Source organism: Corvus kubaryi, unplaced genomic scaffold (genome assembly GCF_017639235.1).
Source record: "Corvus kubaryi isolate FWS band 111438036 unplaced genomic scaffold, C.kubaryi_AGA036_p1.0 74, whole genome shotgun sequence".
NCBI lineage: Eukaryota > Metazoa > Chordata > Aves > Passeriformes > Corvidae > Corvus > Corvus kubaryi.
This window is the reverse complement of record NW_024582061.1, coordinates 5,331,878-5,348,586: the sequence shown is the minus strand read 5'-3', so window position 1 is coordinate 5,348,586 and position 16,709 is coordinate 5,331,878. Positions and strand designations below refer to the sequence as shown.

The window sequence follows — 16,709 nt, the reverse complement described above, 5'->3', positions numbered from 1 at the left end:
AGCTGATGTTGATTCCTGGACAAAGAGAAGAATAAATAATCTATGCCCAGCCTGCCTTCACTTACCTGCTAGGTTGTGCCAGAGTGCTGTTCCTCAGGCCATTATGTTTTGTATACTTGTTGGGAAGTTATGGAAAGATTGGAACTGAGAATGGACCCCTCTGCAATTGTCACCAAGCAATGTCTGTTTCAGTAAACGAGAATCTTGTACTCAAATGAAGACTGTCACGACTGCTGAAACTTAAGTGGCTGTTATCAAATAGCCTTTTCTACCCTGTTGTAGAAGGCAATCAGTTTGACAAGCAGGGGTTTACTCTCATGAAGCTGTGCTGGCGGTGACTGATGCCTGTGTTGTCCTCCAGGTGTTTTTCAATACCTCCTGGAATAACCTTTTCCATGATTTTACCAGGCACTGAAGTGACACTGACAGGCCTGGAGTCTCTGGAGTCCTCCTTCCTTGCCTGTCTTGAAAATCAGGACAATGTTTGCCAGCTTCCAGTCAGCTGGGACCTCTCCAGATTCCCATTCCAGATTCTGTCCTTGTGCACAGATACTTCCTTACCAGTAGTCAACTTGATTTCCAATGATTCTTAGGAACTTGGAGGTTCAGCTTCTCTGTCTCTGATAGGAGCTGACTTTTCTTGCTACTCATTTAAAGCTCTGAAGCCACAAGGACAGCTGATTGCCCTTTCATACGGCACGTCTGCAGTCCCATCAAAGTGATGTTGTGTGTTCTTGGAATGCAGTGAGGACAGCTGCCCAGATTACCTGAGTGAATTACTACCAGCTGAAAAAGGCAGTAATTGATATTTTGCAGCCGGTTTCCTGATGCCTTTCAAACCTGCCAGAGATACCGAGAGTCATCAGTCATACTGACAGGATATATACAATTAACAATATATATAAAATCAGTGAAGCTGATACTGTCACATCGTAAATGCTTTCTCTTAACAAGCTGAGCTGCACACGTGAGGATGGCAGCAGAATGGCACGTGCCATGCTGGCACATGGGAGCTTCCTTCCTCTTTCTTTGAGGCTGCTTCTCAGTAGAGGAGTGTGACAAAGGGAAGCTGCATGAGCAGCTTGGTAGCATGGTAGCACCAGTTACCAGTTTAACAAGTAGCTAAAAGGTCCTGGAGGGATATTGGTGATGTGGTCCTTCACTGTGGCCAGGATTTCTTCTTTGAAAAACTCTTCTTGAAGCCTGTCTGGAAGGAACTTACATCAGTGTCCCAAAAACTCAAGTGGTTTGATGAGAAAGAAAAAGCTCTCTGTTGCTTAAGGATGAAAATTAGACCAAAATATGTAAATGCTATCAAAAAAAAGAAGTTCTCTTCTGGTTCTTGTCCACACTTGTGCAAGAAGCCTTGTCCATATACACAAATAAATGGCAGGCAGGGGCATCCGTTCCATTTTATGTTTATTATGAAAGTGATTTTAACAAAAGTTTTATTACATGCTTCGTTTTTAACTTTGACATAGCAATCAAAGCTATTAATATACAGAGGCAAAAGGAAATGTATTTTCTTATAAGGTACATTTACAACAACATTTTCTACTATAAATCTGACAGAATTGTTAAAATATTGGTAAAGCTTAGCACTGTATTTTATTTTCTAAGTATCAAATTTTGTACAGTTATTCACTACCCTTGCTCTAAACTATTATCGTACACTTCATATGGAAATAGCTGTTTGTACACAATTTACATTGGTAATAAAGCTTAGAAGTCCCAGCAGCATCTACAACGGTTCCGTTTAAAATCTCACTCCTGCGCAGTGGTTACGTGGAGCAAATTGATGCAGAAACCAGTATTACACTCCGTGTGCTTCCCCCTGAAATCCAGCCTGCCAGAAACTCCTGCTTAAACTGGTGCTGAATATGATCATCATGAACTCTTTTGCAGGTGGAAGTACCACTGGGCTCAGTGGTTTTGCCTAAAAAGGCTCTGTAATCTGATCCAATGTGAGGTTTTATCAATTCCACTGCTCCCTACGAGCATAGAGATCCCACAGCTTTCCTTATCTTTCCACTATCCATGGGTGTAATCTCTTAAATTCCCTTTTATGTCTGAGTTTTGTGTTGTTTCTTATCCTAACAATGGAAGAAGTACGAGCACTAACTTTAAAATACATATTCTTTGTATGTTATGAAAATGGGAAGCACTTGAGAATGACACTTGATAGTAAATTCTGTTTAAATTAGCACATTAAATTGCCCTACAAAATGCTTCCTGTGATGCCAGTGAGACTGAAGAAATAACAGGATCTGTATTTATTGGAATGATAAATCTGGTAACTGCTCACATCCACCCCAGTCTCCTAAAGTATCTTTATAATCAACATGTTGAGTCCCTGCTGCTCTCAATGTAAATTAATGGCCTTTCTAAGTTATAAAACATAGAAAACAATATTTACAAAATAATTTTAATTAAAAAAGTAACAAAAACAAACTCTAAAAAAGATATTTTCACAATAATTAAAATAAAGTTTAATTAATCAAAGCCACTTTTTTTCTAGATATTGAGAAAATTGAATTGCAATTGTTTGTATATCTTTAAACTTGTTATCTCCGCTCTCTGAATACAGATGGTTTAAATTATTACATCTAAAGGTACTTCTGTACATTTTACTCTTGTATATTACATATTAATTTTATAGATTAAAAGCTTTATGATGCAAGAATAAATAAATGAAATAACAAACTGGAATTGTATATATTCAGATCCTTAGATAACAGTTGACATTGTTTCTTTCCCAGTCTGCTTCTATTCAGATGAGAGATAAAACACGAGACTTGTCTCTGAATCCAAGTCTCTTGCTGAGGAGTAAGTTCATAGTACCTTACAGAAATTTCCCTTCTTCCATAAATTCTTATGGAAGACAAAAGTATTCCTTTTCCCAAGTGCTTACAACAGTCTCTCATTCTAGAAAACTATTTCATTAAAGTCCCAAAGTACTGAGATTCTATAAGAACTCCTCCAGTTACTCCCATTCCTGTCAATCAGTGGTTTTCAACTATGAAAAAATGCAACTCCTTGAACTCATGACAGATATAAGGAACTGTGTGTGTCGCTCATTCCCATCATTAAAAAATCATCCAGGCCCCTCAGGTGACTGAGAAATTTGCCACTGGGTCCAGTTGTTGAAGATTTTACTCCAGCTAAGTTTTAAAGAGCATTCAAAGGTATTTAGAGTCCAGACATGGGAGCTGTCATAGAGCAGGTGGGTTTTGCTGTCAAACACTTGTCAGCAGACCCTGTATAAGAACCACAGCACTACTTTTGCTCCTGAAGTTCCTAACCTGCTATCTGCAATATTAAAACTGGGTTGTTTATAGGTAAGACTGATCTGAGAAATTTGAATCTGTTGGGCAGGCTTATAAAAAGGCACAGGGTGGGGTTTGACTGTCCTTTTGGAATGCTGAACACATGTAAAGGATGTTTCTCACTCGTGTGGCAGCATCCTTGCATTCTGCTCACAGACAGGACTTCAGGTGAGCTGTGCTCTTTAAAACACGCTGACAACTCAGAATAGGGATCCTCTGAAAACTCTCTGACCAATCCTGTATTTATTTAAGCTAGTCTAAAACTAAACTAAAGTAAACCTGGCTTACAAAGTAAGCTAGTTTTAAGTAAGCTTATTTACTTTTAAGTGTGCTTACTCTAGAATGAAGCTGCTGTGTAGGAAGGATTAGTCTAAATCTTAAGTAGCCATAACTTTATTCTATGGGGGAGGCACAAGGAGGAAATAAATGTCTTTTGAAATGTTGGTCTTTAGGTAAAAATCTAATGTATGATGGAAGAAGGAAGACAAGGCAAGAAAATGGGATGAAAGAAAGACTTCAGGACTTTTAAATCCATCAGTGGGCTAAATCTCCAGGCAGAATAAATCCTGTCATTGAAGGGAAGATGCAGTGTGGCAGAAGAGGTGGCAATGTACTGAACATAGAATCCCACTGCTCCCTGTACTCAAATGATACACAGAGGCACCTTGTCCTCAGTGCTTTCAAGGCACAACTCAGGGCTTGATGAGCAACTTGTGATTGCTGCAGTGTCCTGGACTGCAGCAGGTGTGCAGGCAGTGATTTGGTGGCCTGTGAGAATGTTTAGGGATGATTCACTACCACCTCATTAAAAATAAGTGCAGTATTTAAAGTAGAAGGAGAGGCTTAAAATGGTAAGTGCTGCAGGTGCAGCTTTTAAGCATACAGGCATTTGCAAATTGAAAATAAAGAGCTTTGTTTGTGCCACGGAATTGGGCAATCACGCATGGGCACTTCTTCAGTCTACCTGTAGTAACACATAAATGTGTTGTTGCAGCTGTCCTGCAGACAATGTAAGAACAGATACAAGGCTGTATTTATTGACATGTTCAAATGCAGTATTTCATATTCAGGGTAAAAGCTACAATGTTATATTCTCCCATGTTCCCAAAGCCGGTTTGCCTAACGGCAGCTGTATTTCTTCTTGTGTGGTTTTTGGTTGCCAAATGTGTCTAGGTCTTCTCTGTAGAAGAAGACATTCTTTGTTGTTGTGCTGTTATTGTGTAGTAGCAACAGGTTCTCTGACTAGGCATCCTATACTAACAGATGAAGAGCTGAACTCACCTCCTCTTTGGTGACTGCCAGTTTCTGTAACTATAAATCTAGTATGAAAGTCAAAGCATTTGTAACTTCTAGAGCTGATATAAAAATTCTGTGCTGTTCTACAAATCAACTGAAACCAGTTCAGACTGCCCTATATACCACTTGCCATTACTTATTTCATTAGAAATTTGCACATCCAAGAGCATTTCTGTGCAAAGTGGCAGGCGTTCAAGCCCGACTCATTTTCTAAATATATCAAATATGAACACCCCGTATGTTCACAAGCATTTAAGTGTCAACTTCTGAGGGTCAAATTATTCTCTTTCTTTCCATGCTTTCAGCAACGCAAAGCCTGTGTTCGCCACAGGAGTCCACAAGTGCCTTGTCCTGGCTGTGGAGTCCCTGCCCTGACGTGGCTCTGGGGAATATGAGCCTCATTCTCAGGTCTGTCAGCATGAACTGGACAAATTCTGGTTTTGTGTAGTGTGGTTTTAAGTCAGGGCAAGTGGTACCAGAGCCAAATGCAACTGCTCTCACCTGTATTCACCTCTCACAGCTCTACCAAGGTCCCACTACCAGTGCCCAGAACTGGGACATGTCCCTCTTACGGTTTCTCTCTGGCACTGGATTTCCCATGGAGCTAAGAACCTGGAAAATGTTACAGTGCTGCCAGTGGTTTCTGGGCTCTGGCATCAGTGTCATACAATGGTATTACATCCAAACATGTTGCTTGTTAAACAAATATTTTAGCAAGGATTGTACTAAACTCAGTGTACAGTACCAGGTTCCGAAGTTTGCTCACTCAAGTTTGAAGTCTAAAGATTACTGTAAATCATTTGCCAAGTGAGGAAGTTATTTTTCTCCATATTTTTCATCTCTTTTCCTTCATATCTTTCAGTAGATGGCTGCAATCCTGACTCATTCTAATGGATCTGAATAAAACTCTGAATAACCTATCAGATTTTGAACTACTGTTTGGCTGAAGTAGTTTTGTAGCTATATACTTCTACAGAATTGAGTACCTGAAAGGATTTTTGCCTTTTAAAATTTTGGTTTTTTGGTACAAATGACTACTGTTAAAGAAAAAACGAAAGAATTTTTTTTTCCATTCCAGGCACACAATGAATCTAGGACTGATGAGATGTTCTTTGTCCACCTTTAGTGACCCTTGGTGAATAATAAATAAAAGGAGTTTGAACATCCTCAAGAAAAAGTTAGGTTTAACAGCCTTTAACAAAGGACTTTTATGGAGAAGTGACATTTTTTAACAAGGGTTAATGTATATATTAAAAAGAAAGCTCACCAAAGATCTGAGGTCCATGAGTGGAAAAAAATGAATTGTTAGACTATAAGTTCAGGCTGTTCAGGCATAGAAAGAAAAAGTTATATTTTTCAACACTAAAGGAAAAAAGGCAAGCAAAATTACAAGATGGTTAAGTAGAAAAATTCAACAGAATTAATTCAACAGAATACTTAAGGTATATTCTCATAGAAATGGAATATTCAACCACTTGTAGTCAACAGAAAACAACTGTGTAAATTTAGGCAGTACTTGCTCAAGGACAAAAAAAGAAGTGTCAGAAGATAACCACAACCACCCCTAATATATGTGTTTGAGAACATCCAAGGATGTGTTAAACTATAGGGTAGACAGGCAAAAAAAATGCAGCAAAGCAAAACTGTGTGTTAATCTTTTTCTGAAAGGATGCTGCCAGGAGAGTTCATTTCTCCATGTAGTAAACTTGTAGAATCAAAAGGGAAAATGATACACAAGAGGAAGGGACTGAAAAGGAAAGAGGCTGAAATACTAATACAAAGAAAAGGCTCCTCTCTCATTTGAATTAGCTTCTGTGCCAGGAAGCAGCAGGAAACCCAGGATTTATCGTCATGGCAAAGCCACTGTCGCTCTGCGAGCAGGGCCTGAGCACAAGGCTAAAGCTCTCCTACAGTCCCTGTGCTTGATGGGCCCTGTGGCTACAAACCTGGAATAAAAGGGAAAGCTGGTTCTCTGGAAAAACAGAACCTGCCCTCCAACTCTTCTGCAAAACTGTGTCCTGTTCACCCCTGAGCCCCTGGCAGTCTGGGGTAACTCTGTTGGTCTGCATGGGGGGGGTTCCCAAGGAAGAGGCAATAGCTGACCCTTTATTGGGCAGCAACTGCATCTTCACTGATGCTATTTTTCCTGGAATAATACATATTGAAAGAGATTGTCCCAGAGTAAACCATTATCCGGTATTATAAAACCTCAAAAGGCTTCAGTTGGGTGTTAATAGAGGTGACAAGCACTTGGAGAAGTCATTTAATTGTCTACACAAAGTTACATATAGATATGAGTAAATAGGGTGTGTGGGAGTAAAGATTTAAGCATGAATAATATTTACAGTAACTAGAGATAACATTACTAATGTACCCACAAATAGAAGTATATATTTATATATTTATATATTGTACTTAATTAGATGCTCTCTTAATGGAAAGAAAAACAAGACTACTAGTGTTGTTGTTCATTTCTCACATATCCTACTGTAAATGTCTTTAAAGAGACCAACTGATGAGTGGAAATCCAGAGCTAAATCAGTTTCAATTAAGTAATTGACGGTGACAAACCTCTGAAGAAGTTTAGAAGAGGACAGATAAAAACATTAGGACATTGGGGCATGGGACTCAATCTCATGTAATTCATAAAACAAAATTATACAGTTTTTTTCTTCTTTTTTTTTCCTTTTTGATTTCTACTTGGACAGAGGTTCCACCAAGCCACAAATGAGAAATAACAAAATTTAGATTGTTTTGTTTCCTTCTAAAGATTCAAATATAAACTTCAAGTGCAATTCAAAATCCAAGTATTATTTATACTACATACCTCTTTCTATAACAGAACTTATCTGCAGGTAGTTTAATCATATTTGAATAGATTCCTCCTTTCTTTGACAAAAGTTATTGTTGATGAAAAATAAAAAGCTAGAAAGAATATTTTTACATAGTGAAATTTCAGATGGAAAGTGAGGATACGCCAGTGCAGGCCCAAATCTGGATCTACAACTAGATGCACTCAGGGATACACAATGTTTTTTTTGTAGTAAGAATCCCATTCAGAACATTGACTTTTAACAATTATAAAACATTATAGGTGTTCTTCAGTAACAATTGAGAACAAAGACTGCAAGAAAGAGCCTTCAAGTTAGCAAATGTTTCTACTATGGAGGAAAGCCGATATTTGACAGGAATGCAAAGTAACCAAAAATTGAATACTGCTAAACTATTTGTATGGTCGTAGAAACCTGGAAACTTTTGATCGCAGTAGCTTTATAAATGATCTTGGAAACATTTCTTTTGACTCTTGTGCTGTGTACTTGAAGTAGTTTTGTGGGTGTGCCAGTACATCAAAGAGAGCTTTAATCAGTTTCTTGTCCTACGGAAGACAACACAGATACGTTAGATGAAAGCAGGATTTGGATTTAGTGTCGGCACAGGTGTCAAAATTGAGTAACAATCAGGTCTGTGAGTCTGGGCAAAGCAGTGTAAGGAAACTGCTCCATGGTGCTGTGGAGTCTTAGAGGGATGAGTCTATCTGCTGTGCTGGATGTTTTTGCAGTGCTCCTGGCAGGTCCTGCCCTAGGAGGGCAGCACTGAATTAACCACAAACTGCAGATGTCAGGCATTAGAACTGCAAACTGCCTCTGACTGTCCTTCCAGACTGTTCCATGCTGCTGTCCAGGCCTTCCCTCCCTGGGTGGGAGACAAGGCTGGTCCTCAGTGATGCTGAGCTTCCTGAGGACCTTCCCCTGTACCTTGGGAAAGCCTTGATTCAGAGCCTCAGCTGAGCCTGTGCCTGGCACTGTGCACTGCAGCTGGGACCTGAGCAACCCAAAAGCTGGAGTGAGAGAGCAGCGCTGGGCAGGGATGGCCAAGGGAGCCGGCTCTTCCTCAGCTCCTGTCCTTCCAAGCCCTTCATTTATATGGCTCAATTTTCCCCTCTGAACAGCCTTTTTTCACTTTAGTTAGTTAGTTGTTACAGGTGTTGCTTGTACCTTTGGAAAGCCATTTCTTACTGAGGCAAGATAGTGATTTAGGTAAACAGATTTTTTAATGCACAGCAAACTTAATGAGTCATTTAAACATTTAAATGTCAGACTGAGGCTGAAGAGGGCTCTTCAAATAAAACATTCTTCATTCTTGGCTGACTAATTTTTCTAACATACAATCTTATTAATCATATTAGCAAACATTTCATTTAGTTCCTGATTCCACAAAGGACATAAGCATGTGCTCAGCCCAACTGAGCTACTTGATTTTGAGCTGCTTCAAATACCAGCATCATCCTCAGAAGACAGAGAATTGAATTTGGGCTCACCCTTGAGCTTTAAATATAATGACTCTATCAAGGTAACAAGAACTATTTTAGGAAAATGTGTAGGAGAAGGAATTCTTGGTTGGCCTCAAAGAAAGCAGAAATATCTTACCTTGAGAATTTCTTGATGGTTTTCTGACGCATATAATCGGCCGTCTCGAACAATGTCTTCTATGAGTTGTTGGTAATCCTCTGAAAAATAAAGGTCAGTTGAGTGACTGTGACATCTGTTGGGAGGGCAGTAGTCAGACATGAGCTAGACCTCCTCTTGAAGACAGAGGTGAGAAATTTTGTATCCAGTTAATTATTCAGTGTCTCTCAGGCTGCTGAATTCTAATTTAATAACCTTAAAATTCTCTATTTCTTTATAACAGTGATTTTGAATTATCCCTATAAATAGTAACATCCTCAAAAAAAACCTACTCCCTCCAGATAATAATGCTGTATTATCTCCACTCTAGAGATGAAGAAACAGGGATACAAAATCATTTTTCAAACATTATATATATGTATGTTATTTCAAAGTCTTTGCAACTAAAATTAAATGAGTCACATAAAGTTTTTCCTCATTCTTCTGTCCCTGTAAGCAGTGTAAGAGATATTCTAAAGGAAAATTTTCTGTAATTCAGATATAACACAAAGATGAAAAACAATTCTATTCTCACCATCGTAGGTCACATAGGGGACCTGAAATCCTTTGCCACTGTTTCCTTCATTTGACTTGAACTGAATCCAGAGTTTCCTCGATCTTGAGGTAAATGCAATAGGTCTCTCATATGTCTGACATGTTTCATATGTAGTAATTGAAGTAGGAGAAGCTGGAAATAAAGTTAAATGATGTTCTTTATAAAATAACTTTCTGCACCCTTCCTCATCTAGAGGTCAGAAATGTCAAATTGACAAGACGCTTCTCAGCTGCCATATTCCCGAGAGCAGAAGTTTTTTGTGATAGAATGGATGTTGTCCTTATTTGCCTATAAAGAGGTTTTTCCATAAAGGTAATGGGAGTCCCCCAGCAAGAAGCTTAAGCAGATGGTGAGGTACCATTTTTGACGTTTATAAAATTATTATCAATATTACTTATTTTTTTTTTACTACTCTAGCATTGTATCCCAGAGTTCCCATATGCTTGTCCCACATAGGTAAGAACAGATGAGCTGCGTGCCAGGTAGACATGATAACCATCCCCTGACATGCCCAGTTTGGGGAGTTCATCTGATAGCAATAAACCACTTATAAATAAAAACACAGTAAAACCAGAATGTAATGTCTGGTGTAGTAGTTCTGACCAAAAGACTGACAGAGTCAGTGACCCACGGAACAGTGAACCTGCGTGTGAGGAGGTGACTGGTGACAGCCAACACAGCTTCACGAAGGGCAAATCATGCCTGAAGTGTAGCTTTACCCTGATGTGACTGGCTTTGGTCACTGTTGGAACCACAGTTTGGGGTTAGAAGGACAACTGATGTGTTTTGTTATAGTAAGTGCTTTCCTTTTAAAAATCTCATCTGGACAGGTATAATTTCCTTCCATCTATAGTGACCAGGTGTCTTCCTTCTGATATACAGAAATGTCAACACAGGCCCTCAGGGATAAAAAGTTGTGAAAATTGTTTTAGCAAATAAAAGACACCATTTTTGTGAGTAAATACACTGTTTTGAACAAAACTCCATACAAACAATTGCCTTTCAGGTTTGGTGCTTGTTGGAGATTTAGCAACAAATCACCAGAAGGATGCCCACATCCTCCATGCAAAAGAATGCATCTCATTGGGATCTTAACTTCAGAAGTTGTTGAATTAACTTCATAATCAAAGACACAATGCACCCCCTCCATTCCATAGAAAAGCAGGATAACTTTGGATTTCTTGAGGGTGTCATTTGTACCAACCCACTGCCCAGATTTAGCAATAACTGCAGCATATATATATTTACAAAGGGTAAGTGAGAGCACAATTTGTACAGATTACAGAGATAGTTCTCCAAATATAATTTAGCATTGTTGACTTCGAGAGCGGCAGTGATTTATCCCTTGTGGTAACTGAGCCAGACAGAAGCCCATTAATTGCTTTGTGATTCAGACAATAAACTTGAATAATTAATATCACTCTGCTAACTGTTATTGGCAGTGTTCTGTTTTAACTTGCTGTGCCACTTCATTCAAGAAACCTTTCAGAAACACTGGCTGCATTGACACAGTCATCCCTTCAATATGAACTATTCACTCCATCAGTTTGCAGAAAATATAACCCATGTATGGCAACTTACCACTTTTTCTCATTACTAAAACATCACCACATTCATCTTCAATCGGGAGAAATATCTCAGGTACTACGATGAGTATTCTTCTCTTTGGGGGTGGGTTTATATTCCAAATGCATTCCACATTAGCTGGGTAGTCTCCAGGATAGTTGGGCGATTCAATGTAGCCAGTGTAGTCCCCCAGTTCTCCTCCACAGTGCTGGTCTGGGGAGAAACATAAATTAGCATTTGTGTTAGTTGATTAGTTAATCTGAGATGTTTTCCTAGATCTGTCACCAGCAAGTCTAAACTCGTGCTTGTGGCTTTAGAAACGCACGCATTGTCCTGCTGTAAAGGAGTATTTGATCCACAAGGTTGCTCCAACGGATTGCAAAACCTTCATCTCCAGTGCAGGAACTGATTCAAAGCTTCATCCAGGCTGCTTTAACATTAGATTGAGAAACACAGGTAAATAAACATGATCTGATTGTGGTTACCATGGATACCGTGCTTACATGCAGAACATATTCTGCTTTAACTTACTTGGCTTTTAACTGGGTTTGTGCTGGTCCCAATAGCCAGCCTTACTTGATTACAGATCTGCACTGCTTCATCTTCGATTAAACCAGTTAATAAAGAGTCTCCACTGAGGGATCAGGTTTTCTTTCTGAGTTTTCAAAACTCCTACTGAATTTGGCACAAGTTACTTAAGCTTGATCTCTCCAGGCCTACTCATCCACATAAAATTAGATATATGCTTAAATATTTTGCTTAATCCAACCCTCAAATACCATGCAAGGTCAGAAACTGGCTTGAAAACTGAGAGGATCTAAGACAGCAAAGTAACAAGGGTGGTTTTATTTTACAGGAAAATCATCAAACTTCTTCAAATTCCATACAAACATATAATTTACTCAAATGACATTAGAAATTAAGAAGGGCTTAAAAGACACATGGCACATAATCAGAATAAAAATTTACAGTAGATCGGCACATCAATAGTTAGTTAGATGACATTGCTTAATTATTATAGAAACATTCTCTTAAATTAGCATGGTAGAGATGAAAAAATTTCTTGCCTAAAATAATCAGTCATTCACAAAAGATCAAACAACACTGCACTGAAATCCTTGGGGATATTTAAAATGGTAATTAAGATAGGAGACTGCGTACTGCAAAAAAGCCTCCAAGAAGATCTCACTGTCATAAGCGATTTCCTGGCAAATGCAGCATGCATGACCGTATCTTCTAATATTTTATAATTATTCTAAAATGGCAGTTACTCTGATAGAAGATATTTTGGTCTACAGAGACACAGAGAAATACTAATCACTGTTACACAAGCTACAGGATCTGGGAAATGAAAGGCTCTGTAGTTTTAACTTGTAGCTGGCACTCTGTGAAATCATATTAAAGCTAAAACACTCATATGCATCAAGTGGTACTTTCCCAACTCTTTTTCCTCCTTGTTTTCCCAACTTTTACTATTCTCTCTGGCAGCAGATATGTGCTAACTAGGAAATACAAAACTGAAGTCCAGCCTGACAGATGGAGCCTTCGAGCTGCAGTTCAGACCCAAAGACACGCTCTGTGTCACTGATATAAATGTAACTTACTTTTGCAATGCGTGACATTGGTGGAGCCATCGAAATCTGTGCTGGTGTTGCCCGGGCAGGTGATGCAGTAGTTTTGACCAAACTCAGGCTGGTATGTTCCCACAGGGCACCGGATGCATCTGTGTGTTGTGGAGTTGTAGTAGTGTCCAGGAGAACAGTGAACTGCAAGGTATGAGGTGTATTATTTTCAAAAAGTAGCAACCTCCAGTGCTGAGAGAACTTTCCTCTGCCCTGGACATACCTGGTCTGCAACATTAGGCCATAAAGGGCAGAAAAGACACCAGCTTCCTGTATTTCCCAGTATTTCCAACTGAAACCCCATGACTAGAGCTGAACCCTTATGACTTAGAAATGTGTGATACACATCTCTCACTGTATTTAATATATTTGTAATAAAAGGAAGTGGATGTAAATCCACCTCAACAAGAAAAATTACTTTCACAGTTGCAGGAGAGAAGTTTCCATTAGTGTATGTTTGCCAGGACCAGCATGTCATTCCAGTAACTAAACCAAAATGCATTTGGGCAGATTCCTTTTTCAGCATTGGCACTGGAAGTTGATATTATGGAATACAGAATGCGTTGTACGCTTACAGTTTCTGCCTAGCCCAAGAGTAATCAATCTGTAACTTCATACAACTTCTGCAGTGTTTAGTATTTTTGGCACAGTAAATAAAAATATACAGGACAAGAAAGCTAAAGCATTGTCTAATCCAAGTTTGTGTTATTTACTGCCACACAGTGGGGCTGATTCCCTTACCAGCTGCAGTGCTGACCCCATACTTGCCTGTGGTAAATTCCAGAGAAAACCATAAATCCTTTTCAGTCTGCACAACCTTGGGAGACCGTTCCCAGTTTACAGATTTCTTGACCATTTCATTTAATCACATGCCCATACAGTGACAATGTTTGTTTTGGAGCCTTCAAGAGCCCCTTGGCACTAATGATAATAAACCAAAGGCCCAGAAGTAAGAAGATGAATTGTGGAAAGATTTTGAATTCACCTTTGGTTTCACAGTCTTGAAAGGAAACAGCACCTTCGTATTTGGTCACAAGCCCACCGCCACAGGGAAAGCAGAGGGTCCTTCCTGGTTCAGGCTGATATGTACCAAGAGGACAGACTGTACAAGGTTTAAAACCATCTGAAGAGTAGTGCCCAGGAGAACACTGCCCTAGAAATTGAAAATTATAAACTGTATTAGTGTGTTGACTTTTCTGGATGGAGTATAAGACCCAGTAGTAGTTAGCAAGGCTTTCTTTCACTTGAACATGTGACATCAAGACAGCTGCAGATCAATTTCTAGTCTTACCTGCAAATTTTGTATTGTTCCTGTATCTTCTTCCTAAAACTACCACCAGTAAATAGAACCAGTTTCCTAATATGCTTTTTGGCAACTACGTTTCTGTCTGGATAATTTTTAAATTTGTTTTGGTTTTTTTAGAAATGGGTCTATTAAGATTTCATTAGAATACTTTGTACTTACACCAAGGCTTTCATCTCAATATTTCAAAGCACTTTTATAGGGAAAAATGAAACTGCACCATGCCTATGAAGCAAATTTTTGTATCTCCATTTTAGAGATATGGACAGTGGATCATGGGGTTTATGAGATGGGATGGTACCAGTCCAGCACCTTCTCTGTGAGAATACCTAACACTAGCAGCTTTCCACGTAGTTGTGAAAAGTAGTGCCTGTCAGATGCTCCTCTGCCAGGAAGTAGTGATTTGTGTAAAGCAAATTGTTTTGTCAATGAATCTACTGACAGAAGTTTCCAAACTCATTCTCCAGGCAGTTTCTGATAGGCATTTGTTTGGCTTGGTTCTCGCTAGCTTGAGTACTTTACTCTGTGACAACCTGAGAAGCAGGATGTCAGGTTTTTCAGGATTATGGCATGAATGTGTATCTTCACACCACTCCAGACGGGGACACCAGCGCTGTGAGATGCTACATATTCCCTGAGGCTGCCTAATCCCAGGACTTTGTAATTTAGCTTCCCTAAGAACTGCACAGCAGACAGAAACAACTGGCTGGAAAACAAGAAAGTTTTGAGAGCTCTAGGTATTGTTGGAATCTCGTAAGAGCCCTGGTACTTGTTGGGAAATGCCTGGGGCATTCAGTATCTTGGGTGCTTGGCATGAACAAGGAACTTTGGTTCTTAGGATGAACTAGAGCCCCTGAGTGAAAGCAAAGTTCAGGTTCTGTCTCCCCAAAAGCCAAACTCCTGTGGACACCTGTGGGGCCAGGATCTCCAGGATTTACTTGTTCTTCCATCCCAGCTGGCTGGAATATGACTGTACAAACTGGCTGTTGTGACACGACCTCAGAGAAATATTATGATGTTACTAATTTGAAGACAATTCTGCTCTTGTTTTTAGTAGCAAAACTGGTGTACCTGGCCTGGTCCAATCAGTTACTGGAACCCAGACCAGAACCAGTTTCCTGGCGGGACTTGTGGCCCTCTGGGGGACCCATGCTGGAGCAGGCTGTGCCTGAAGGACTGACCCTGTGGAAAAGTGACTCATCTGGAGAACTCTTGCCCATGAGATGGAGTCAAATTGAAGAAGTTAATGAAGTCTCCTGTTGGAGGGACCCCACGCTGAAGCAGCAGCAGGAACATCAGTGTGATGAAATGACCAGAACCTCCATTTCCATCTCCCTGTGCTGCTGGGGGGGAGGAGGTAGAGCTGGGAAGGAGAGAGGAGTGTGGAAGAGGTGTTTTTAAGAGATATTTTATTTCTCTTTATCCTGCTTTGATTTTGATTAGTAATGAATTCACTGAATTTTCCCAGTTCGAGTCTGTTTGGTATTTGGTGAGTGGTCTCTCCCTGCCCTTAAGTAATGAACCTTTGTTATCCTGTCTCTCCCCTCTCCAGCTGAGGAGGGCAGTGATAGATCAGCTTTGGTGGGTGCCTGGCATCCAGGCAGGGGCAACTCCCCCAGCACGGAGTTCACTTGCAGCTACAAGTGATTTCTGCACAACAGGCACTTAAAACCTCTGACATACTTGTGGAATGTACATACCTCACCTTTAGCAGTGAGGATTTCAGTAAAAGTTAATTGATTACTGCACAAGCATTTCTGCTCTGGAAGATAGGATGCAAAAATACTATTGATTACTGGCAGTGAGTACATTTCTAACAAAGTCTGGCTATCAAAAATACACTGTTTCATCACGTGCTGACACAAATTTTGATAAAATCTTTGACAGGGAAATTTATGAAGTCCAAAGCATATTCTCTCTTGCCACTTCCAGAGGAAAAGGGGAGAGCTGAGCAGAAAAACACTGTTGTGATCTGACAGTAAATATTGGGAGATAAATCCATCCAGCAAAAATAATCAGAAGGGTTTCTTTTTGTTGTTGTACAGAACAGTAATTCCAATTTAAGCCTTGAAACAAAAGTCTTTTTCCTCTAGTTGCTATGCTGCTTTTGTCAGTATGCTATAGTCAATCTTTATAAACTCAGACTGTATTTTGATAAGCTATTCTTGTGTTTTGGATAAATACAAATCAGCATAGCAAAGATGCACAGGTGTTTCAAATTTTTCCTCTGATAGTTCCTTCATACAGCAAATCAGCAAAATTTATCATATGTTTGGACTGGAGACACTACAGTTATTTTTTATTCAGCAGATGGGAAAAAGTAGCAGTTTCTCAAGTGACATTTGCCACGTGTTCACTTTAGATATCCTTGAAGAAAGCATTAATGTAAATTGCATGGATGAGTTGTCAAGTTAGAACTTGTGCAGCAGATAGGACAGATTTATTTAAAAGTCAGATAATGTATCTGTTACAAAGTAGATTTTGATAGTCTGTAATGAAATGAGGTAAAGAAAATAATTAGCAGGTTTTTTGTCTTAAAAACTTATACTGATCAAATTACAGTAGAAGCACCAGGTATTATCATCATTATAATTT

At 39.4% G+C, this 16,709-nt stretch overlaps 1 protein-coding gene across 2 annotated transcripts in view; it reads right to left on the bottom strand.

The window, feature by feature from the left end:
- Window positions 1-1,402: 1,402 nt before the first annotated feature.
- The window catches only part of SCUBE1 (signal peptide, CUB domain and EGF like domain containing 1), a 194,612-nt gene continuing 179,305 nt past the window's right edge, over window positions 1,403-16,709 (bottom strand). For both annotated transcript variants that reach the window (XM_042050680.1, XM_042050681.1), the window contains 6 exons: window positions 13,797-13,964; window positions 12,794-12,955; window positions 11,205-11,402; window positions 9,603-9,755; window positions 9,050-9,129; window positions 1,403-7,998 (listed from right to left, as the gene is read on the bottom strand). In XM_042050680.1, coding sequence (XP_041906614.1) covers window positions 7,846-7,998; window positions 9,050-9,129; window positions 9,603-9,755; window positions 11,205-11,402; window positions 12,794-12,955; window positions 13,797-13,964 — 914 coding nt within the window. In that variant the 3' untranslated portion in view covers window positions 1,403-7,845. The remainder of the gene's footprint in view (window positions 7,999-9,049; window positions 9,130-9,602; window positions 9,756-11,204; window positions 11,403-12,793; window positions 12,956-13,796; window positions 13,965-16,709) is intronic.